The sequence below is a fragment of the Sorex araneus genome, chromosome 2 (assembly GCF_027595985.1).
Source record: "Sorex araneus isolate mSorAra2 chromosome 2, mSorAra2.pri, whole genome shotgun sequence".
NCBI lineage: Eukaryota > Metazoa > Chordata > Mammalia > Eulipotyphla > Soricidae > Sorex > Sorex araneus.
Window position 1 is genome coordinate 217,570,625 of NC_073303.1, and position 24,417 is coordinate 217,595,041.

Genomic DNA, 24,417 nt, shown 5'->3' on the forward strand with positions numbered 1-24,417 from the left:
TTTTGCTTTTTGGGTCACACCCAGTGATGCACAGGGGTTACTCCTGGCTCATGCACTCAGGAATTACTCCTGGCAGTGCTCAGAGGGCCATATGGGATGCTGGGAATTGAACCCAGGTCAGCCACTTGCAAGGCAAACGTCCTACCCACTGTGCTATCGCTCCAGCCCCATAAAACCCTTTTCATGGGACTGGGAAAAGACATGACCCCTTTCCCCCGAGAAAAAGAAGCAGCTCTAATGGGAAAAAAAAAACGGAAAACATCCCTTCATTTCTCTCTCGTGCGCACGCTCTGTTTTCTTAGATTCTATAATTGCACAGGAATTGTCTTCCTACAATTAATAGTATTAATAGTCCAGTTGTGTGAGTTCCATCTTCACCACTCACTAGCTCTGTTACCTTCTCCCAGTTAGGTTCTCTGTGCCTGTTTCCGTAAGTGAGGGTAAGTCACTACACACCTGCCTCTCAGGCTCTTGTGAAGATTGCATGGTTTAAGATATGGCGAGTGCAGTGAGCAGAACCTGGCACATGTAAACCTCAGGGTTATTGCTATTGCATACTATTTTATGGGTCCAGTGGGTAGCTCTAGTGCCAATTCCTTCATCCCCAACTACATAAATGTTCACATATTTCTAATCACCTGTAAAATTATTTGTAAAATCAAAAAATCTTGCAGACGGTTGGCAGGGCCAGAAAAGTTTGAGTCTTGAAACAAAGTGATTAGATTCAACTACCCACAGTTTTCAACTCATCCCTTCCAGATCTTTATTCTGTCCTGCAAGTCTCCATCCAACCTCTTCCTTTGATGTCCTAAATCAAAAACAAGACTTGATTTATATCCTAAATCAAGTATCAGGGAGAAAGGAAACTGGCAGGAGAGCACCTGGATTGTGAAGTGTCGTTAAAACAGCATCAGGGGGGCTGAAGTGATAGCACAGCGGGTAGGATGTTTGCCTTGCACTCGGACGACCTGGGTTCGATTCCCAGCATCCCATGTGATCCCCCAAGCACCACCAGGAGTAATTCCTGACTGCATGAGCCAGGAGTAATCCCTGTGCATATCTGGGTGTGACCAGAAAAGAAAAATAAAAGGGGGCATCAGGATTATAATCAGAAAGAACCTCTTACTGACCTCTCAGAAATTTTATTTCCTTTCCTACAGAAAAGGAATAATAATCCACCCTTTGGGCCTGTGATGAGGACTATACGTATGAAAGCATGTTGTAAATTACTGTTATAAACAAACTAGTTGTTATAAAAGTAACTGCACATGAAACATAGTGGTTTTGCCTGGGTCCAGGTCACCAACCCCCATAACCTGTGGTCCCTGATTACTCAGCCCCTTTAAGCAGAAGCAGGTACAGTCGGGGGCCTCAGACTGAACAAAAGCTGCCTTGTAAGATGCAAGAAGCAGACTCGTTAGGGGCTGGAGTAATAGTCCAGTGCTAAGGTGCTTGCCTTGCAGGCAGCTGACCCAGATTAGATTCCCCAGCATGTCATATGTTCCCCAGAGCCCTGAGGACAGAGGATCCCTGAGTCGGGAATAATCCCTGAGCACTGCTGGGTGTGGCCCAAAAAAAAAAAAAAAAGACAGATTTTTCTTTGAAAAGCATGCAGACTCTTCGGATGTAGAAAGTGCGTGTGGGTGGTGAGTACCACTGGAAATTGGGATGCAGGGCTAGGAGGCTGACAGACCCAGTGTTGCATATGGTATAAACCGTGCCGTGCTCCAAGTGTGCGTAAGGATTCCCATGTGTATTGGAGACAGAAGGCACATCTCTAGGTCACCCAGCATCTGGGATTGCACCTGGGACCTGGTTTGCCACATTCTTCCAGGACCAACACCCGACTTAATTAGCCACCTCCCGCGCAGGAGGCCCTGGGATGCTTGTTAAGGGCTCTCCCGGCGGCAGGGGAACCCGAACAGGATGCTGGTCGAGTTGAGAGTCTGACGCTAGAGGGGGTGGAAGACACAGGAGGTAGTGCTGTCTCAGGCTGTGGGTTTGAAACTCGCCAGTCAGGAAGTGAGGCCACAGACGGAAGGGCGCGAAAGGCCGCGGAGTTCAGGGGCACGGGAGAAGGAGCCTTCTTGAGTTTAGGGGGTCATGGGGACCATGGATCTGGAGGCGAGAGGTTGCTGTTAGCTGGCAAGACAAGTCCGGGCAACATGCACGCCCAGAGGCAGCTGGCTGTAGCCACAGTCAGAGCAGAAGTCAGGCGACACGAGGTGGCCAAACAGGCTCTGCGTCGCCTCAGGAAGCTGGCAGAGAGGGTGAGCGACCCTGAACTTCAAGACAGCATCCAGGCCTCCTTGGACATCCTGCGAGGTAAGAGAGGGGTCAGCGTCCATCATGAGTGCCGGGCCAGAGATGGCCTACGGGGTTTGCCAGGGACACCACGCTTCCCAAACAGCCACTTCCCAGTGTCTGCAGCGGGGCTGGGCCCCGGGAGACTGCATTTGGAAAGGATGCGAAACAACATGGCAGGCGTCGCTGCTCCTCTTCTCTCTCCCCGGCTCTCATCCTTATCCCAGGGGGGTTAAAACGCAGGTCACTGTCAAGCTGACCTTCTGGCAATGGACACTCGGGTGAGTCTGGGGGGAAAACGGGCTGTGATAGACCCACAGTGACTTGGATCCTGCCTCGGGGAGACCGGGGCAGGAAGCAGGCCGGGCCAGGAGTTTCTGCAACTGGATAATGTGTTCCTTCCCAGGACCCGCGAAGCATCAGTGACCTCTTGTTCTGCAGCTGTAGAGAAACACACACACACACACACACACACACACACACACACACGCACGCATGCACGCAGCACATGCATGCTATTTGAAATCCACCATGCAGAACATCTCAGGCTCTCTGGGAAGCTTCACGGACACATTTGTCCAACCTCTTAGCTGAGCTGGGGTGCTGGGAAGGCCCCTGGAGTCATCTGTGTCCCCTCTTGTCCCCATGCACCTGTTCCTGTCTCCCTTCCCCCAACCCCCCACCACGCACACACACACACACCACACACACACACACACCTTCCGCTTTACCTCCTTGGTGCCATTAGAGCAAGTGATGACAACACAGGGAGGAAGTGCTGCCATGGCAACACCACCCGCCACATCCTCCTGCCCACCCCGGCCTTCAGTCCTGTGGTGGGGCCCCGGCGGGCAGGAACAGCTTCTTGCCATCCTGGGGGGGGCCCCCACCGCGAAGGAACCTGAGGAGCTGGAGGCCTGGCCTGCTCCCCTCTCACTAACCCTGGAGGCAGCAGAGAGCTAACCGGGCTCACGCAGGGACTCGGGGGGTCTGCGAGAAGCACATCCCCTCTGCCCACCCATCCCTTCTGGGCTCCCTGCCGGGCCAAGAGAGCCTTCTTCCCATCGAGGACGCCGGCCTCCTGCCAGACTTCTCTGACAGGAGAGATCCCGGGACAGAGCCCGGGGAGGGAACAGTTTGGAGAGGAGTCTGTGGGAACACTCTGGTGCTCTTCCCCGCACCCCCGGAGGCTGGTGCCCCTCAGCTTCTGCTCCCCTACCCAGTGCCAGGAACTGCAGCTGACGCCCTTCCGAGCCTCGGCGGTTGCAAAGGCTGATGACCAAAGGAAGAGCTGGACCCGAGGGGCCGTCTCTGGGGAGGACCTCTCGGCCCCATCTCTGTAGGGGAAAAAAGAGAGGCTGGGAGGGAAATGTTTAGGCCGGGTGGAGAAGTTCTCTGTGCCTCTGGACTGGGGAGGTTTTGAGGCTGAAATCTCTGAGAAGCTTCCAGTCCTTAGAGGGGAGCTGTTTCACTCCTTTCCTAAGAATCAGGACTTTGTTCCCATTGAACAGACGAGAAAACTGAGGCCACCAAAGGGAGGAAAATGACATCTGCGTCAACAAAACTCCCTCACTGCCTTTTCCCTCCTCACCCCCTGGGTTTCAGGACAGGCAAAGGGTTGAGACCCTCCAGTTCTGTGTCATCTTAGTCCTGGGGACAGCGGGAGGGCGGGGAGGAGCCGCTGTTGACCTCAGGACAGGACTTTTAGGGATGGGGGGGGGGGACGGGTCTCAGTGCGAGCAGAGGGCACCCAGCACCCTGCGCCTGCACCCCCAGCGTCACCCCCTACCGGGCCGAGCCTGCCGCCTAGCTCCTGCCTCCGAGAGCCGCCCACGACAGCACTTATTATAGTCTGGCTGCGTCAGGAGGGTGGGACGCCAAATTAGGGGAAAGCTCAGACTCTGAGTCCCCAGGGAGGGGTCCCTGCAGCCTGCCCAGCTCCCACCCCGACCCCCATCTCAGTCCCTGACCTCACTGGCCCAACTCATCCGTACTCCTCTGGGCTCAGAAGTCAGTGAGTGAGTCTTGAAGTCCAGGGCCCCTGGAGGTGTGTACATGGGGGGTGGGGCGGGGGGGCACAGAGCTCACAGGCATTTTTTTCCCCCCATTCCATCTCCTCTTCCACCCTCTTAAAGAGCCCCACCCTGAAAATCTCAGGGGACCGAGCAGGGGCCCCCAGAGAGACCTGCTCCCGCTGCCTCAACTGAAGGGGTTCTTATATTCTGGGGTGCTCAGGACCTCCCGCGTGGGTAATCAGGTGTCAGGGTGCTGCCTCTGCTAACTCCAAATCCCCTGGTGCCCACCCCCCCACTACCACCCTACACACCAATCCTTCCTCTCCGCTTATCCCCGCTGTTTCTGAGGCACTCTTGGAGCTCAGGTTGCTATGGAGACAGGTTGCATTTTGGTAAGGGGGGGGTGTCACTCTAGACATCATTCCTTCTCGAGATGGAGCCTTTGATTCACTTTTCACCCAGGTTCCTGGGGCTCCCAGATCTCCCCTCTCAGGAGGCACCTCCTTGCCCCCTCCCCCCCAATCTCCCTTCCCACCCCGCTAAGTTCCATGTTTGTCCCCATCCCCAGGGAACACTTTGCAAGTTCACTTTGGGACAGTTGAGCTCAAGTCGGGGCCTGCTCGGCGTATTTTGTGGGCGCCGTAGGGGCTGAGGGTGGGCAAGCAAGCTGGTCCTTGGGCAAGAAACGTGCCCAGGTGCCCGGGGGCGAACAGAGGTCCTGGGAAAGGGATTCCAGGGTTTTTCTGTTTCCCCCTGGGGTACTCCAGAACGGGCAACGGCCCCGCGCTTGCTCCGCGCTCCCCGCGGGCGGCCCCCTGACGTCCCCCCTCCCGGGGTCCCTGACGGCCGCCCGCAGCCGCGGCGCGCCCTGACAGTGGGGTGCGCGGGGAGGGGGCGCGGTGGTTGGAGGCGGCCAGTCCCCGTTCCCGGAAATCCAGCCCGGGATTTGGGAGGGAGATCCAGTCCTGGGTTTTGCACCGCCCTCGCAGACAGCGGCGCTGGTGGAGAGAAGGTTGGGGGGGAGACCGGGGAAGGGGGCGGGGGGCCGCCTCCTCCTCAATGTGAGGGGAGCGCCCGGACACAGCGCGCATCCGGACCCAGCCGAGCCCCGGCGAGCCCCCCGGACCCCTCTCCCGGATCGCACGCTCCTCCCCTCCCAGCCCCCCGCCCCGTGGGTTCCCACCCCCTTCTGCTTCCCTCCTTCCTCCCCCGCCGGCGCCCGTATCTCCATCCCCAGCATCCTCCCCGCGCCCCTGCGAATCCCCCGCACGGCCAGCCCCATTAGCTTCCCACCCTCCCCGAGACCCCCTCTCCGACCCCCTCCCACCCCATCCGCGGCTCCCGTCTCTGGAGTCTGCATTCCCCGCCCTTGCCTCCCCCGCACCGGTTCTTCCCCCCCCACCCCAGCCTCCCGGTCCTGCTTTTCTGCCCCCCTCTCCTCCCTCTCCCGATTGCCCCCCACGACTGTCCTCCCCGCTTCCCCCCCGCCCATCTCAGCGCCCCCACCCAGACCCGGGTGCACGGTCCGGCGCGCCTCCCTGGAGCAGCACCAAGGTCCCGGGGCTCCAACGGGGTGGGGGCGCAGGGCGGGGAGCATGGGGAGGGGGCGCCCCGTGTGATGGGAGGGGGGCGTAAGCGGAGGCGGCGGAGGCGGCGGCGACAGCGGAGCCGGGCCGGGGGCTCAGCGGGGGTCCGGGGGCTGGGGGCAGCGAGCAGGGCGGCCCCATGGCCGGGCCCCCCTGAGGCAGTCCGGGGGAGTCCCCTCCGCTCCCCAGCTCGGGGGTCTCGGGGCCCCATGAGCCGGGGCGCGGGCGCGCTGCAGCGCCGGACAACGACCTACCTCATCTCGCTGACCCTGGTCAAGCTCGAGTCGGTGCCCCCGCCGCCGCCCTCGCCGTCCGCGGCCGCCGCCGGCGCCCCCGGGACCCGGGGTGCCGAGATCGGGGACCCCGGCAGCCCCCGAGGTGCGGAGGAGCCGGGCAAGAAGCGGCACGAGCGGCTGTTCCACCGGCAGGATGCGCTGTGGATCAGCACGAGCAGCGCGGGCGCCGGGGGCGCCGAGCCCCCCGCCCTGTCCCCGGCCCCGGCCAGTCCGGCCCGCCCCGTCTCCCCCGCGCCCGGCGGCCGCCGCCTCTCGCTCTGGGCCGCCCCCCCCGGGCCCCCGCTCCCCGGGGGGCTGAGCCCCGACGCCAAGCCCGGGGGCGCGCCCGGCGCCGCCCGGCGCCCCCTGCTCAGCAGCCCGAGCTGGGGGGGCCCCGAGCCCGAGGGCCGGGCGGGCGGCGGCGTCCCCGGCTCCTCCTCGCCGCACCCGGGCACGGGCAGCCGGAGGCTCAAGGTGGCGCCCCCCCCGCCGGCGCCCAAGCCCTGCAAGACGGTGACCACGAGCGGCGCCAAGGCGGGCGCGGGCAAGGGCCCGGGGAGCCGCCTGTCATGGCCCGAGAGCGAGGGCAAGCCCAGGGCCAAGGGGTCGAAGAGCAGCGCCGGGACTGGAGCGGCCGCCGGCGGCGCGGGAGCGGCGGCGGCGCCCACGACCCCCGGCGGGGTCGGGGCCGGGCCTGGAGCCCGAGGGAAGCTGTCCCCTCGGAAAGGCAAGAGTAAGACCTTGGACAACAGTGACTTGCACCCGGGACCGCCCGCCGGCTCGCCTCCTCCGCTCACCGTGCCCGCGACCCCGGCGGCGGCGGCTCCGTTAGCCGCGACCACCGCCGCCTCCGCGCAGCCCGCGGGGCCTGCACCTCCCATCACGCTGGAGCCTCCGGCTCCCGGGCTGAAGCGGGGCCGGGAGGGGGGCCGAGCATCCACGCGAGATCGTAAGATGCTGAAGTTTATCAGCGGCATCTTCACCAAGAGCACAGGGGGGCCTCCTCCGGGACCCCAGAGCTTGTCTTCCGGCAGTGGGTCCAGGGAGCTGCTGGGCGCAGAGCTCCGCGCTTCCCCTAGTGAGTAGGCTCGGGGCCTGAGCACTGGGAGGGGAGGGGATCCGGGATTCGCGGTGTGCCAGGGGGGCGCGGGGCCGCAGGGAGCGGCTCCCTGGGGTGGGATGGGAACCTCGCTCGCTCTGCTGAGCACTGGGCAAAGAGGCGGTTTGGGCGGGAGGCTTGGTGGGGGGGAGGACGTGGGCGGGGGGGAGTCGCTGCCTTGCGTGACGGGAGAGATGGCTGGACTTCAGGGGGACTCGGGAAATAGTGCCCTTCCTGGATCGGGGAGGGAACTTGGAGGAAACGGTCCCCGGGGTAACCCTGGTCTCCGTGTCTGTGGGACTCCCCAGATCCCAGGGACCTGCTCTGCCCTGCCCAGGGGGCAGCAGAAGGGAAGGAGGCCTCAGTTTCTCCTGAGAACCTGGGGCAGGTGGCATGAGAGTGACCTTCTGGGCAGGCCCCGCCAGGGGCAGGTCCCCCCCTGGGCCGCGGCGGGCGGGGAGACCCCCTTTGTCCTGGCCGTGGGGTGGGGGCGCTTGGGGCTGGACCGCGCTGCGTCCCCGGGCCAAGGAGAGGGTCGCAGGGAGCCTCCCCTCCCCTCCGGCTGGAGGGGGGCTCCCCAGTGACTCCGGGGGTGGGGGGCGTGGAGCTGTCGCGAAGGCGATTCGGGTCCCGTCCCTGGGGACTGGGAACGGCGGGGGGTGGGGGGACAGGCAGGGAGGCAGCGGCGTGCGGGGGCTTCTTGGTGTCTTGTCCCGGGAACGGAGCGGGGAGCGCCCTGGGTTGGGCTCCCACTCCCCCGGAGGGGAGGCGGGCCGGGCGCGGGGGCGGCACCCCGGGTTTGGCTCCGGAGCGGGTGGGAGCAGATGGCTCCGGATCCCAGAGTTCCCGCCGCAGCTGCGGCGCCCCGGGAACGTCCGGCCGGTGTCAGGCGCGGGGGCTGGACCCGGGAGGGGGTGGGGACGGGGCCGAGCGAGCACCCTGCCCGCCCCCAAAACACCCAGCCCGCGGCTTCCCCCGGGCGGGGAGGGAGGCGCGCCCGAGCCCAGGGTTCTTTGGGAGGGTGCTAGGCATCCCGAGAGGAGATGGCCCTGGCACATCCTTGCCTGGGGCTGTGGGGAGGGTCGGCGCTGGGAGCTTTCAGGCTGTTGACCTTGAAAAAGGGGCGGGCTATCCCTCACCTCAGTTTCTCTCCCGTGGAGGGAGATTGAGGAAGGTCCACCCCCTTCGGCGCCCCAGCCCCCCCCCCCAGTTCCCGGCATCTGCTCCGAGCAGCAGTGTCGCGGGGTGGGGGGGGGCGGGGAAGAAGGGACCCTTTCCTGGCCCTTTTCCCGCTAGAAAGAAGCCACCTCTGTCAGAGCACTGGTCCCCTGGTCTGGGGCAGAGAACTACGTTTGGGGATGTGCTGTAAGGGAGATGCCAACTGAAGTATTTTTGTCTTGCTGGCTCTGTTGCTAAGCAACCGCTGAGCGGCGGCAACAGCTGTGGGGAGAGCGGCTAGGATGGGCGGACAGGGGACCACTCTCTGGAGCTGCTCCGCACAACCCCGCGCAGCGAGGGGCGCTGCCACGGCGGAGGGAGGGGGCAGGGCGGGCCGCCGCCTGGGTCTGGAGCGTCTCTCACGGCCCCGCTCTCATTCGTTGCAGAGGCCGTGATCAATAGCCAGGAGTGGACGCTGAGCCGCTCCATTCCTGAACTGCGCCTGGTAGGTGACCACGCCCCACGCGCGCGACCTCCCACCCTCCGTCCACGCAGTCCCTTCCTGCTCTCTGGGAAAGTGCAGAAGGGTTTCCCGTGCTCCCCGCATTCTGACCTCCGAGCAGGGTCATGACATTGGCTCCAGACTTTTTCCTTTTCTAGTCTCCTTCTTCCTGTTGGTGCTCAGCGCTCTTTCAGGCTTTCTCCTGTCCTCCTTTCTGCTTTATTTGGACTAGAACTGGGTAAAACTTTCCAGCTGGTACCTAGAGCTGTTAGACCACTACTAAATCTCTCTGTCACTATCTCTCTGTCTCCTTCTCTTACACACACACACACACACACACACCCCTAGTTTGTTTCCTAAACGACACTCAAACAGTGACTTGTTCAGCGTGTGGTCCACTTTGAGGATGGGGTAATTTCTTACCACCCCCAGGGCTGGACCCGTGTGACCCTGCCCACCCTGCAGGCTCTGTTTGAACAGAGCCAGCCCCTTTGGTTTCTCTAGAGTCTCCAACCATCCTGCTTCCTCTTAATCCCCACAATCTCTGCTCCGAAACTTGTCTGCAGGGGGTGCTGGGAGACACGAGGAGCGGGAAGTCATCTCTCATTCACCGATTCCTGACGGGTTCCTACCAGGTGCTGGAGAAGACAGAGAGTAAGTGCTCCAGAGCCACAGTAAGCCAAGACCGGGGCCAGGATGGACATGGAGAGTATCAGGCTGAGTGAAAGGAATCAGAGGCAGAGAGGCAGACATGGAATGATTGTACACACCTGGGGGATATTAAAAATAAAGTTATGAGATTACTACCTTGGGCCTGTAGAAATTAGGGCCAGGACTGGTCCATGGTTAGAAGCTTGCCCTGAGTGGGGTAGGAGGAGGGCAGTTAGGACAGAGAAGGGATCACCAGGAAATGCTAGTCAGAAATGATCACTCTGGGCAAGAACTGAGTGCTGAGGTGGTAAGGTGATGTGCGTGATACCTTTTCAGTACCTCAGTACCTGTTTTTTTTTGGGGTCACACCCAGCAATGCATAGGGGTTACTCCTGGCTCTGCACTCAGGAATCACTCCTGGCAGTGCTCAGGGGACCCTATGGGATGCTGGGAATCGAACCCGGGTCGGCCGCATGCAAGGCAAACACCCTACCCGCTGTGCTATCACTCCAGCCCCTGTACCTCAGTACCTGTATTGCAAACCACAGTGCCTAAAAAAGGAGAGAGGAGAGAGAAGAGAGAGAGACAGACAGACAGAGAGAGAGACAGAGAGAGAGAGAGACAGAGACAGAGAGACAGAGGCAGAGACACAGAGAGAGTTAGCTTCTGCCATAGAGGAGGGCTGGAAGAGTGGCAGGAGGGAAACTGAGGACATTGGTGTAGGAAATGTGCACTGCACTGGTGAAGGGATGGCTGTTGGAACACTGAATGACTGAAACCCAATCATGGACAACTTTGTAACTGTGTATCTCACATGATTCAATAACAAGGGACGACAAAGGAAAGAGAAAAATATGGGGACCAGGGTTTCAGGATCAGTGACAGTCCTTATCAAGGATAGGACCCCTGGGGCTTCGTGCCCTGGGTAGGATGTTTGCTTTGGATGTGGTCAACCCATGTTCGATTCCCCTGTATGCCATAATCCCTTCCCCAGGGACTTTCAGGAGTGGTCCCTGGGTACAGAGCCAGGAGCCCTGAGCACAGCCAGATGTGCCCCACCCCCGCAAAAAAAAAGGGATGGGGCCTCCGTAATGCAAATTTAGGGTGTCTGGGGGATTTATCGCTAACTTCTGACCCTTGCAACCTTCTGGACAGGTGAGCAGCACAAAAAAGAAATGTTGGTGGATGGACAGACTCACCTGGTGCTGATCCGGGAAGAAGCTGGGCCTCCTGATGCCAAGGTGATTGGGAGGAGCTGGAGGGGGCCTCTCCCAGGTTGGCACAGGCCCCGGGGCTGCGGCTCTCTGGAGGAAAGGACTTGTCTGACCCCCATTTGCTCCTCACTCCCCGCAAGTTCTCAGGCTGGGCAGATGCCGTCATCTTGGTCTTCAGCCTGGAGGATGAGAACAGTTTCCAGGCCGTGAGTCGACTCCACGGGCAGCTGAGCGCCCTTCGAGGGGAGGGGCGAGGAGGCCTGGCGTTGGCACTGGTGGGCACACAAGGTAAGTAAGGCGGGGTGTTGCACATCCCCCTCGCAGTGTTAGACAGCTTCCCCCAGGTGGGCGGTTCTTTATCGTGCAGCCTGCACAGGTGCTCGCTAGGGGGCGCACTCTCTCCTGGCGATGCTCACACACGCTAATGCCGGTCTTCAAACAGGGGCTTGGCAGGGATGCTTGCGTATGGTATCTTTTACTGGTGCTTATGGTCGCACCCCTCCCTATGTGCTGTTCCCATACACCTGGCTGTGGTGTGGCTGGAAATCACAGCAGAGCTGCTGGGGTAGCACCAGGGGGCTGGGAACTCACGACCTCGTGCTTACAAGGTGGGCACTTTAAGCTCCAGAGCCATTCCCTGGGGCCCTTGGGAAGTACCCCTTTTAGGGGAGTCCCTGGGCTCTTCACTGCTGTCACTGAGGTTTGCTCAGTAGAGGGGACAGATGGGGAAGGTGGAAAAAATACCCGCCCCCATGGATCCCAGTACCCCCCTGGACTTGGTTTCCCATAAGGGAGTCTGAAAGCAAAACCTCCTGAGGTCTGAGCAGGGGAAAGGGGGGCTCTAGAGGGGAGGCAGAGTCTGCACTGTCTCCTGTCCTCTCTCGAGACCTCATCGCCTTGAGCTCTCACATTGTGCGCCCTTTCCTGATGCCACCACAGGGAACACAGACAATCTCGCAGGTCTTAGAAATGAACAGTTGGGGCTGGAGCGATAGCACAGCAGGTAGGGCATTTGCCTTGCACGCAGCCGACCCGGGTTCGATTCCCAGCATCCCATATAGTCCCCCGAGCACCGCCAGGGGAAATTCCTGAGTGCAGAGCCAGGAGTAACCCCTGTGCATCACCAGGTATGAGCGTTACCCCCCCCAAAAAAAAGCAAAAGAAAATAAAAATTCATACCCATCTTCCCTTTGCCAGAGATGGGTTAGGCCAAGCCCTCCTTTTTTTTTTTTTTGAAGGGGACACATCTAGTCGTGCTTAGAGGTCACTCCCAGTTCAGTGCTCAAGGGTTACTTCTGATGGTGCTGGGGAACCAAGTTGGGCCCCTGCATGTAAGGCAGGGTTCAGTCAATTGAGCTAACTCTTTTGTCATGGGGTGACACATTTTATCTTGTTTTTATTTTTGAGGTCAGGGGCCACATTCAGTGGTGCTCAGGGCCTGTCTCTATGTCAGGAGGAAAAGGAGGATTAAACTAGTGTTGGCTGCATGCGAGGCAAGCACCTTAACCTCTGTCCAATGCTGTGGCCCTCGAGGCCAGGATCATTTAAAAAAAACTCACGTACAAAGGGAAAATGTAAAGAAAAAAATTTTATTTTTTCTTTGCTTTTTGGGTCACACCTGGCGATGCACAGGGGTTAGTTCTGGCTTTTGCACTCAAGAATTACTCTTGGTGATGCTCGGGGACCATATTGGATTCCGGGGATTGAACCCGGGTTGGCCGCGAGCAAGGCAAATGCCCTACCCGCTGTGCTATCGCTCCAGCCCCCAAAATTTATTTTTCTTAAGAAAACGTTTTGGAATCGGAGCGATAGTACAGTGGGTATAGCATTTCCTCAGCATATGGCTGGCCCGGGTTCGATCCTTGGCATCTCATATGGTCCTCTGAGCACCACCGGAAGTAATTCCTGAGTGCAGAGCCAGGAATAATCCCTGAGCATTGCCGGGTGTGACCCCACCCCCCAAAAAGAAAAATTTGGTGGGGGGGAACTGAAAGATAATGCAGTGAGTAAGGCACTTGCCTTGTATAAGGCCGACCCAGATCCAATCCTGGCATCCCATGTTGTCCCCTGAGCACCACCAGGAGTGATCTGAGTGCAAAGCCAGGAGTAATCCCTGAATACTGCTGGGTGTGGCTCAAAAATAAAAATGAGGGGCTGGAGCAATAGCACAGCGGGTAGGGCATTTGCCTTGCACGCAGCCAACCCAGGTTCGATTCCCAGTATCTCACATGGTCCCCCCCATCACCGCCAGGAGTAATTCCTGAGTGCAGAGCCAGGAATAACCCCTGAGCATTGCCAGGTGTGACCCAAAAAGCAAAAAGAAAAAAAATTTTGGGGGGAGAAGGGGACACCTGGGGGTGTCTGGGGACTCCTGGCTTTGTGCTCGAGGAGTAGATGTGTAGCTGTTCTCAGCCCCTCAGCTACCTCTGGCCCCAGAAAGGATTTCAGAAGGCTTTTACTGCTGAGAGCATGACGCAAACTTTCGGCCCTCCGCCCTCCGCCCCCCCTTCGGTGCCTGTGTGTGGGCACGGCGCTTCCTGCCTGGCTGCCCGTCCTGCAGGTGCCCAGGGCCACCTGTCGCCTGGCTCTCACTGCAGGGAGACGGGCCACCTGTTGCTCATGAACATTCAACAATTTCAGCTTGTTCTTTTTTTTTTTTTTTTTTTGCGGGGGTGAGGCTATATCTGGTGATGCTCGGTACTCAGGGGGCCATTCCTGACAGTGCTCAGGGAACTATATTTTGTGAGCGCTTTGGCATGAGAGCCTATTCTCCACCTTTTCAGCCATCTCCCTGATTCCCAACCCTCCGCCCTGCCTCCTGCACACTCCTCCTTTCTTTCTTTCTTTCTTTCTTTCTTTCTTTCTTTCTTTCTTTCTTTCTTTCTTTCTTTCTTTCTTTCTTTCTCTTTCTTTCTTTCTCTCTCCTTCCTTCCTTCCTTTCTTTCTTTCTTTCTTTCTTTCTTTCTTTCTTTCTTTCTTTCTTTCTTTCTTTCTTTCTTTCTTTCTTTTCCCAGTGGTACTCCTGGTTCTGCATCATGCAAACATCACTCTTGGTGGTGCTCATGGGGTGCTGACGATCAACAAACGGCATGGCCACATGCAAGACAAGCGCCCTCCCCTCTGTACCATTGCTCCATCCCTCCTCAATTTATTCTTTTTTTTTTTTTTTGCTTTTTGGGTCACACCTGGCAATGCACAGGGGTTACTCCTGGCTCTGCACTCAGGAATCACTCCTGGTGGTGCTCAGGGGATCATATGGGATGCTGGGAATCGAACCCAGGTCGGCCGCGTGCAAGGCAAACACCCTCCCCACTGTGCTATCGCTCCAACCCCTTAATTTATCCTTCTGTTAGGTGTCCACTCCCTCAGCTCAAGTCTCTGCATTTCCAAGGCTGGGGATCAATCTCTTGTCAGGGGTATCAACATTCTGACTGTCAGAAAACCACACACACACATGCACATGCACGCTCACACGCACGCACACATGCACACATACACACCTCACTTTGCTTCCTCAGACAGGCACTCACTGGGTCCAGCAGTCCTAGGAGACCGGCTCCCTCATTCCCTGTCCCCAGGGCCTGGAGCACAGGGGAAAGGAGAGCAGGGAAAGGGCGGCGGGGCCCCCCCTGCTCCAACCCCCCCTCTCCTGGCCCCTCAGACAGGATCAGTGCTTCGTCCCCTCGGGTGGTGGGTGACGCCCGTGCCAGGGCCCTGTGTGCAGACATGAAGCGCTGCAGCTATTACGAGACCTGCGCCACCTACGGGCTGAATGTGGATCGAGTCTTCCAGGAGGGTGAGTGGGGACCACTCCCCCATGTGAGGAAAGCAGGTGCTAAGGCCCTGGGGTCACAGAGGCCTCCTCCTTGTGGGGGAGGGGGAGGGCAGGCACTCCCAGGGATAGTGCTCCCTGGCCAGGGGGCCTTTGTGGGCTTGGGGAGGTAGCCAGGCAGTTGGGGGACATGAAGGCTAAGAAGGCAGGGACAGAGGGGCCTCGCTGTCTGTCCTGCTCCTCCACGCTCACGCTCTGCCTCCCGCCCCCGCAGTGGCCCAGAAGGTGGTGACCCTGCGGAAGCAGCAGCAGCTCCTGGCCGCCTGCAAGTCCCTGCCCAGCTCTCCCAGCCACTCGGCGGCCTCCACGCCTGTGGCCGGGCAGGTGAGTCGGGGGTCCCCGGGCCCAGAGAGGCTGGTCGGAGGCAGAGAAGGGGCTGTGAGCCAGGCGGAGGGGCAAGGAGACCCCAACACTTGGGGCTGGCCACAACGCCCCGTTTGTACGGAGTGGATCTGATGCGGTGACCTCGATCCGACTCGCAGTGCAAACTCCGGGGGCCAGACTGCCAGGTGGTTGGGACGCTGAAGGGCACACGTGCGGGGCCGGAGCGACAGCGCAGTGGGGAGGGCGTTGGCCTGGCACGCGGCCGACCCGGGTTCGACTCCCAGCATCCCATAGGGTCCCCCCGAGCACCGCCAGGAATCATTCCTGAGTGCATGAGCCAGGAGTAACCCCTGAGCATCGCCGGGTGTGACCCAAAAAGAAAAATAAAAGGGCAAGTGTGAGAGGCCAACCTTGGCAAACCCAGACACGGTGGCAGAGGGGACAAGCTTTGCCAGGTGACACCAGCCAGTGAACTGTGACAGCCCAAGGACCCTTTCCCGTCCCGCCTCACTAGCCGTGGGGAGCACGGTGGGTGAGGGCATCCTGTCGGCTCTGCTGATGCCTCCCTCTGTCCCCAGACCAGTAACGGAGGCCACACAAGCGACTACTCCTCTTCCCTCCCGTCCTCGCCCAACGTCGGTCACCGGGAACTGAGGGCCGAGGCAGCGGCCGTGGCTGGACTGAGCACCCCGGGGTCCTTGCACCGGGCGGCCAAGCGCAGGACCAGTCTCTTTGCGGTATTGGCCACGCTGGCGCCCCGCCCCCTCCTGTCCCTCATCCCTCCTGCTGTTCCCGGCCTCCCATACAGCGTCCCCCTGCCTTTGCTCTAACGGATGCCCGTGTCCACTCCAGAACCGCCGGGGCAGCGACTCGGAGAAGCGGAGCTTGGACAGCCGGGGAGAGACGACCGGGAGCGGGCGAGCCATCCCCATCAAACAGGTGGGCGGCCCCGGGCGCAGGGCAGGTGGGGGGCAGCTGGGGTTTGGATTTCTGCTCTGGGGCCCCGTCAGGCAGTGCTGGGGGCCGGTTCGGGGTTCCAGCCGGCGGAGCGCATGCGCCAGCTCTGTGCCATCCCTGCGGGCTGTTTTTCGCGCATGCGCGGGTGCCTGTGCATGCGTGGGGTGCCAAGGGTCAGACGCGGGGCCTCACACTTTGGGGGCACGCGCTTCGCCAGAGCGACAGCACAGCGGGGAAGGCGTTTGCCTTGCACGCGGCCGACCTGGATTCAATCCTGGCTCCCCATAGGGTCCCCCGAGCACTGCCAGGAGTAATTCCTAATTGCAGAGGCAGGAGTAACCCCTGAGCATCACGGGGTGAGACCCTCCCCCCAAAAAAAAATTTTTTATTAAAAAAAGTTTATTTGGTTTTTGGGCCACATCCAGCAGTACTCAGGTCTTACTTGGCTCCTCACTCGGGGATCACTCCTGGTGGGCTCAGGGGACCATGTGGGGTGCTGGGGAATGAACCTGGGTCTGCAATATGCAAGGCAAACGCCCTTTCTGCTGTACTATCTCTCCAGCTGCTTCTTTCTTTCTTTCTTTCTTTCTTTCTTTCTTTCTTTCTTTCTTTCTTTCTTTCTTTCTTTCTTTCTTTCTTTCTTTCTTTCTTTCTTTCTTTCTCTCTCTCTCTCTCTCTCTCCCTCCCTCCCTCCCTCCCTCCCTCCCTCCCTCCCTCCCTCCCTCCCTCCCTCCCTCCCTCCCTCCCTCCCTTCCTTCCTTCCTTCCTTCCTTCCTTCCTTCCTTTCCTTCTTTTTCGCTTTTTGGGTCACACCTGGCGATGCACAGGGGTCACTCCTGGCTCTGCACTCAGGAATCACTCCTGGCAGTGCTCGGGGGACCATATGGGATGCTGGGAATCAAACCCGGGTCGGCCGCATGCAAGGCAAACACCCTACCCACTGTGCTATCGCTCCAGTCCCTGCTTCGTTCTTTTTGTGTTCTTTTCCTTTTTTCTCTTCTTTTCTTTTTCTTTTGCGGGGAGGCTTTGGGTGATACCCGGCGGTGCTCAGGTGTGTCTCTGTGCTTAGAAATCCCTTGTGGCAGGCTCAGGAGTTCATCAAGGGGACCAGAGATCACACCTGGACCAGGGAAACTGGTCTGAACTTTTTTTTTCCTCCTAATGTCTCTCTCTCTCTCTTACTCTCTTTTTGCCTTTTTGGGTCACACCCGGCGATGCACAGGGGTTCCTCCGGGCTCATGCACTCAGGCATGACTCCTGGCGGTGCTCGGGGGACCCTATGGGATGCTGGGAGTCGGACCCGGGTCGGCCGCGTGAAAGGCAAACGCCCTACCCGCAGTGCTGTCGCTCCAGCCCCCCCATGTCTTTTTCCAGAGTTTCCTACTGAAGCGAAGTGGCAACTCCTTGAACAAAGAGTGGAAGAAGAAGTATGTGACCCTGTCCAGCAACGGCTTCCTGCTCTACCACCCCAGCATCAACGTGAGTGCGCGCACCCGCCTCCCCTAGGGCCGTGCTCGTCCCGGCTCCTTTGGCAGAAACGAGCCCGTGTGAGGCTCTCCAGGGGGTGCCCGAGGTAGAGACAGAAGTGGGAGCGCCATCTCCTCCACCTGTGATGTAGAGGGGGGCCCGGGAGGGGAGCCCTTCACGGGGCCAGTCATTCTGGGAGGGCTTTCTGGAGGAGACGACGGTGGCTGTGCTCTTCTCCTGGTGCTCATCCTCATCCCCAGCCAATCCACGAGCAAAGTGCTCTCCCCCATCCCCGTCGAGCCAACTCCATTGGCTGCCTGCCAGCACCATCCGGGACTCTCACCCTCTCTGCACTCTCACCCCCGAACCCCCTCCAGGATTACATTCACAGCACCCACGGCAAGGAGATGGACTTGTTACGAACAACAGTCAAGGTCCCCGGCAAGCGGCCCCCCCGAGCCATCTCCGCTTTCGGGCCCTCCGCCAGCATCAATGGACTGGTCAAGGACATGAGCACTGTCCAGATGGGGGAAGGCCCCGGTGAGTGGGGGCTGTGGCAGGAGGGCTCCCCCAGGGGCGGGAGGACCAGGAGGGTGAGTAGGGCGGAGGTGAGCAGGGAAGGGGGTGATGAAGAGGAACCGCCCGGGGAAGGGGCGCAGAGACGGAGGAAGCTCACCGGGGCTTTATCATGTCCCGGCAGAAGCTACGACCCCGACCCCAAGTCCCAGCCCCAGTTCCCTGCAGCTCCCGCCAGACCAGACGTCCAAGCACCTGCTGAAGCCAGACCGGAACTTGGCCCGAGCCCTGAGCACTGGTCAGTGGGCACCCGCCCTCCGCCCTCTGTCTTCTGCAAGCAGGAGGAGGGGTGGTGGTGAATGAGAGGCCGGGACACCTGCGTCCTTGCCTGCCCGGGTGGGTACTGCCTGCTGGGGGGTGGGGCCTGGGGTCTCGCACCCTGAGCACAGCCTCATGATTAGGACGGGTGGGCGTCAGGGAGATGATGGCTCACAGGCCAGAGCCCGGGTCTCGCAAGCAGGAGGCGGTCAGTCCCAAGCACCGCCCGGTCTCGGAGCACTGCCAGGAGCAACTCCCGAGCACTGCACTGGGAGTAGCCCCTGAGCACAAGTAAGTGTGGCCCCCAAACAGACAAACAAAAAACAACGATAGAAAATCCTGGGGGGAGGCTGGAGCGATAGCACAGCAGGGAGGGCGTTTGCCTTGCACCCAGCCGACCCGGGTTCAAATCCCAGCATCCCATAGGGTCCCCTGAGCACCGCCAGGAGTCATTCCTGAGTGCAGAGCCAGGAGTGACCCCTGAGCATCGCCAGGTGTGACCCAAAAAGCAAAAATAACTAAATAAATAACTAAATAGATAAATGAAATTCAGGAACTCTGTGGTGGGGCGACTGAGCCAACCGTGTCCCCCCTCCCCAAGACTGTACCCCGTCTGGAGACCTGACCCCCCTGAGTCGGGAACCCCCTCCTTCTCCCATGGTGAAGAAGCAGAGGAGGAAAAAGCTGACAACGCCGTCCAAGACGGAAGGCTCGGCAGGACAGGCCGAAGGTGAGGTCCCGGGGCCGCTGGGTTCCACCCCTCACCCCTCCACCCCCCCACCCTCATCCCTCCTGCCGGAGGAGAGGAAGTGGCTGGCCCAGGGCTTCTTGGCTTTCGGGATCCCTTGGCACAGAACCCAGTGAAAAGGCGTCCCGGCCCCGTCCTTACTCCCAGCCCAGTGCTCCCAACCCCGACACAATTGTGTAGCTCCGGCTTCCTCTCCTAGTGCTCCTCTTGCCCGGGCCCCCCCGCCTGCGCCCGGCAGAGTCTGTGTGTCCCCCTGCCTGGGGAGTCAGCCCTGAGCTGCCGCACCACTGATCACCCCCTCCCTGCACTCAGTAACTTTCCAAGAGACACGACTGCCCCAGTCGCTCCTGGCCACAGGGAACCCGGGTCCTTGCCCTCAGGGTTTCCTCCTGAACCCCAGGGCCCTCTCCCCCCAGGTGTGCGACCCCAGTTCTGCCCCCGTTCTGGATGCTCACTTAGCCCCTGACCTTCCCTTTCCCCCCCACCCCCAGACCCAGCCCCTCCTGGGCCACCAGACCTGGTCCCCGCGCCCCCCGCGCTCGGCTGGGCACCGGCCTTGCCCCCTCTCCTGGCTCTTGGCTTGCGCTCTTCTCTGCCCCGGGGCCACTGACTTTGGTTCTGCTTTCTCTCCCCGTCTGTCTGTCCTGCTGTGTCTCTGGCACTCTGGCACTGTCTCTCCGCCCGCCTCCTCTCTTTCCCCGGTTTCTTTCTCTGTTGTGCTCTCTCTCTCTCTCTCTCTCTCTCTCTCTCTCTCTCTCTCTCTCTCTCTCCATTCTATCTCTATCTCCTTCGCTTCGGGAAACCAGCCAAGCGCAAAATGTGGAAACTAAAATCCTTTGGTAGTTTAAGAAATATTTATAAAGCAGGTAACGAGCGGGGAGCCGGGAGGGGTGCTCAGCTGGGATGCAGGGCGGGGGGGTGCCCCGGCCCTCTCCTGCATGTGCTTGGGCATCCAGCTCTCCCCCCCCCTCTGCCTCCTCCACCCCTCTGCCCCACTCCCCCGGGGGTGGGGGTGGCGTGGGCTTGGGATGAACATCGGGGAGGAAGGGGTTGGGGAAGCCCCCGCTGTGTGCGCTCTGTTCCTTATGATCCCATCCCCCCCCTGGCCACCCAGAGGAGAACTTTGAGTTCCTGATCGTCTCCAGCACCGGCCAAACGTGGCACTTCGAGGCAGCCAGTTTTGAGGAACGGGACGCCTGGGTGCAGGCCATCGAGAGTCAGATCCTCGCCAGCCTGCAGTGCTGCGAGAGCAGCAAAGTCAAGGTAACGGGCCAGGGTGGGGCTGGAGCGATAGCACAGCGGGTAGGGGGTTTGCCTTGTGTGCGGCCGGCCCCGGTTCGATTCCCAGCATCCCATATGGTCCCCTGAGCACGGTCAGGAGTAATTCCTGAGTGCATAAGCCAGGAATAACCCCTGTGCGTCGCTGGGTGTGACCCCCCCAAAAAAAAATCAAGGTAACGGCCGGGAGGTGGTGGGCCAGAGCCGAGGGGGGTGTCTGCGCGGTCCGGAGAGGGGCCGCGAGAGCCCGCGCTAACCCCAACCCCGCCTGCAGTTGCGCACAGACAGCCAAAGCGAAGCCGTGGCCATCCAGGCCATCCGGAACGCCCAGGGCAACTCCATCTGCGTGGACTGCGGGGCGCCCAGTGAGCACCAGGGGGCGGCCGAGGGACCCGCGAGGGGCAGGGGGCGGGGGCGGGGGCCGCGGGAGCCAGCCTGACCCCCACGCTCTGCCCCGCAGACCCCACGTGGGCCAGCCTGAACCTGGGCGCGCTCATCTGCATCGAGTGCTCCGGGATCCACCGCAACCTGGGCACACACCTGTCCCGCGTTCGCTCGCTCGACCTGGACGACTGGCCGCGGGAGCTGACCCTGGTGCTGACGGCCATCGGCAACGACATGGCCAACGGCGTGTGGGAGAGCGACACGCGGGGCCGCGCCAAGCCCACGCGGGACTCGTCGCGGTGCGTGCGCGGGAGGCGGCCCGGGTTGGAGGGGGCTCTCGGGAGGAGGGGGGGCGGCTTTCGGGGAGGAGAGGAGAGGCTTGGAGAGGTGATGGGGTGGTGTCCCCGCCACCCCCCGCCACCCCACCCCGTTTTTTTACATCCCCCCGCCCCGGCCGTGCAGGGAGGAGCGCGAGTCGTGGATTCGCGCCAAGTACGAGCAGCTGCTGTTCCTGGCGCCGCTGGGCGCGAGCGAGGAGCCGCTGGGCCTCCAGCTGTGGGCGGCCGTGCAGGCCCAGGACGTGGCCGCCGTGCTCCTCCTCCTGGCCCACGCGCGCCACGGGCCGCTGGACACCAGCGTGGAGGACCCGCAGCTCCGCTCCCCGCTGCACCTGGCGGCCGAGCTCGCCCACGTGGTCATCACGCAGCTGCTGTTGTGGGTACGTGCGTGGGGCAGAGGCGAAGGGGTCCTCGAGGGCGTCAGCCCCGGGGAACAGGCCGGCGGGGGCGGGGGCTGCAGTTGGGGGGGCGCGCGCGGTAACCCGGCCCCTTGCGCTCCCCAGAACGGCGCCGACGTGTCGGCCCGCGACGCGCAGGGCCGCACGGCGCTGTTCTACGCCCGCCAGGCTGGGAGCCAGCTCTGCGCCGACATCCTGCTCCAGCACGGCTGCCCCGGGGAGGGTGGCAGCGCGGCCACCACCCCCAGCGCGGCCACCACCCCCAGCATCATCGCCACGCCCAGCCCCCGCCGCCGGAGCAGCGCCGCCAGCGTGGGCCGCGCCGACGCCACCGTCGCGCTGGTATAGTTGCCCAGCGGGAGAGACAGCCCCCCACTCCCCACACGGGGCCGGGCACGACCACACCGGGTGGACCGCTGGACAGATGCACCCACTCACCTCTCCAGTCCGCACCCCACCTCACGGGAGCACTTCTTCCCTCCCCCCACCCCCCACCCTACGCACACACCTCCCCCTCCCCGACAAGGGCACAGCCCCCACCCCCACCCCACGCCTCCCGGACGACACCAACTCACTTTCCTCTCCCGCATCGAGGCATGGAGACCCCCAGCTCGGCACACGCCCCCCCTCCACTCTTCCGCACTCGGATTGCTCTGGGTCGACCTGGGGACGCGCTCCCCGGCGCTGGCACCTGCCCGCGCGCGCGCGCGCGCGCACCCCCGGTCCTGCCAGTGCGCGCGACGGTCCCGCGGCGGGAGCACACACACCCAGGCTGGCTCCTGGGGCGCCGCCTCGCCAGAGGGAGGGGGTCACCCATCGGAGGCCAGCCCCGGGGCTTGGGGCCAGTTCTCGGGGACCCCCCACTCCCTTCCATGCTAATCTCACTGCCCAGTGAAGCGGGAAGGGCAGCGAGGGGCAGGACCCCTGCTGCCCGCCCATGGGGGTAGAGGGGTCCCCAACCCTTTCCGTGAAAGGGACCATGAGGAGTGGAAATCAGGCCGTCCCCTCACACCCACCCATGGATGGAAGCGACAGGGCTGGGGGAGCCGCGAGCCTGGGTCCCTCCTCCGTGCTCCGTCCGTCCGTCGGGAGGTAGAAGGAAAGGAGCGGAGCGGCCGGGCCCAGGGGTCTGGGGAGGGACCTTGTAATTTATTGCTTTGTTCCCCAAGTAGGGGAAGGGGCGGGGCCGAGGGCTTGGGGAGGGCGGTTCAGGGTAGGGGGGCGCCGAGGGTGGGTCGGGGGTGGGGTGGGGTGGGGGTGCTCTCGGGTTGTGAGTGTCTGTGACCGTGACTGCGTACCTGTGACTGTGCAGCGCCTGTGGTGACCCGGGGTGGGGGCACTCCTGCACCGGGACCCCTCCCCCACGATTCTTTCCGTCCAGCCCCCCCTCCCCCCAAGGAGCAGCTCGGACCCGCCCCTCCACCTCGCCCTTCCTCCCAGCCCGGGCTAAGAGGATGTGAGGTGGTTGGAGGGGGGGTTTCCAGGCCTCCCCCTGCATCCGGAGGTGGTGGGGGGCGCTCAGCCCTTTCTCCCTCGAACACCCCCCCCCTTGGGCCGTCTGTGTCAGTGGTTTCCGGTCTTCTCTTTCTCTCTCTCTCTCTCCCCCTGGCTAAGATATTTTGCAAAGGACCAGGTCACTGAGGAGGGGGGCACGCCTCCTCCCCGGCCCCTCCAGGGCAGGCGGTGTGAATCTTCTCAACAGCAATTAAAGAGGAAGTGATTTTGTCTAGGGGCTGAGCCGCTGGTCTGTTCTTGAAGAGGTGTTTGGTCAAGGTGGGGGCCGAAGGAGGTGGGGAGGGGGGGCCGCAGGGGGGCCGGGGGTGAGGGTACCCAGGTGGCAGGTCAGATGCTTCACCAGGTGCCACAGCCCCCCTCCCCCACCCTGGCTCCCTATGGAAGGAGCTAGGCAGTAGAGAGAGCCCAGGTGAGCCTGGTTTCCGGGAAGGAGTTGGGGTTCCGTGCGGCCGACCCCTTTGAGATGGATGGCGTCGGGTTAGTGATGAGCAGGGAGTCGCGCTCAGGCCTGATTTTGAAACGGGTAGATTCAAGGGCCCTGTCCAGGGCAGGCAGAGGGACAGAGACACAGTGGAGGAGAGGGACATTTACTGGGGTGCACCCTATGGGCCTCGGGGGGCCTCTACGTTGTCTGGGGCGGGAAAAGCGGAGAAGGGAACAGAGTGTGCTTGGCCTGGCTCCCGTCATCCGGAGGGGGTGGGTGTGAGGGAGAATGGAGTGTAGGCTGGTGGCTTCCAGTCGCGCGGGAGGGCCCTGAGACCCCCCTGTCTTCTGCACAGGGGGGGGGGGCAGAGTGATCTTTGGTTCTGGGAATGTCACTGTTGGGAGGCCGAGCAAACCTTACAGAAACCAGGCCTGCCTTGTCATCGCTGGCTGGTCTGAGGCTGGTCACTTACCTTGGTGGCATCTCTTTATTTGCATGTTGGGTGCTGTCTGCCCCGAGGGCGCCTTTGGAGGGCTCGGGTGGGAGCCCAGCCTGGCACCCAAAGGAGAGCCGACAGTAGGCGTCTGTCTCCCGGCATGGAGGGGAGAGGCGGGAAATCTCCAGGCCACAGAGGTCCCTGGTGTCCACCAAGTCCGCGCCCAGCTGATGCAGACCTCTGTCCACTTACGTCTCACCTTCAGAGCCACGAGGTCACTCTGGTCAGGCCAGTACTGGCACCTAGCGCCGCAGACCTCAGGTTTCTGCTGTCCTGAGCCGCGGAGTTTGGCCCTGATAACACAGCCGGGTAGGGGGGTGTCGGGTGAGAAGCCAGCTTGGCGTGGGCGCAGCCACCCGAGCATAGTCATGAGGGGCCCATCGGTGGTCCCGGGCGCCCTCAGCTCCACGCATGTTTAACTGCGGGTGTGCTGCTGCAGTGACACGGTGGCCGCAGCCCGGCGCGGGTCCCTCTGGCATGGTTCTGTGAGCTCCAGGGCTGAGCGGCCAGCAGCACGGGGTGGAGGGGGCACGGGGGTCTGTGTGCATTTATCCCAGGAGATGGTGGGTCAAGGGGTGGGTGCAGGTTGGCGGCGTGGGAAGGCAGAGAGCAAGGAGG

The 24,417-nt window shown here is 61.6% G+C and overlaps 2 protein-coding genes across 3 annotated transcripts; one reads left to right on the forward strand and one right to left on the reverse strand.

Annotated features, from left to right (window-relative positions):
• Positions 1 to 1,126: 1,126 nt before the first annotated feature.
• Positions 1,127 to 5,916, reverse strand: LOC129401662 (collagen alpha-2(I) chain-like). Of its 2 annotated transcripts, none has more exons than XM_055124394.1 (2): positions 3,524 to 5,916; positions 1,127 to 2,318 (listed from the first exon to the last, which is right to left on the reverse strand). In XM_055124394.1, exon 1 carries the CDS (start codon positions 5,914 to 5,916, stop codon positions 4,924 to 4,926), a length of 993 nt encoding a protein of 330 aa, XP_054980369.1. In that variant the 3' UTR covers positions 1,127 to 2,318; positions 3,524 to 4,923. The 2 variants fall into 2 exon arrangements, with proteins under 2 accessions (XP_054980369.1, XP_054980368.1); XM_055124393.1 differs by having other exon boundaries at positions 1,127 to 2,591.
• AGAP2 (ArfGAP with GTPase domain, ankyrin repeat and PH domain 2) lies at positions 5,789 to 23,093 on the forward strand. The gene is made up of 19 exons (XM_055124392.1): positions 5,789 to 7,258; positions 8,884 to 8,942; positions 9,506 to 9,593; positions 10,746 to 10,831; positions 10,945 to 11,092; positions 14,466 to 14,600; positions 14,851 to 14,960; positions 15,539 to 15,697; positions 15,813 to 15,899; positions 17,292 to 17,396; positions 17,762 to 17,924; positions 18,085 to 18,198; positions 18,820 to 18,948; positions 19,773 to 19,832; positions 20,081 to 20,229; positions 20,519 to 20,609; positions 20,705 to 20,927; positions 21,091 to 21,346; positions 21,470 to 23,093. Exons 1-19 carry the CDS (start codon positions 5,938 to 5,940, stop codon positions 21,710 to 21,712), a joined length of 3,726 nt encoding a protein of 1,241 aa, XP_054980367.1. The 5' UTR covers positions 5,789 to 5,937; the 3' UTR covers positions 21,713 to 23,093.
• Positions 23,094 to 24,417: the final 1,324 nt, after the last annotated feature.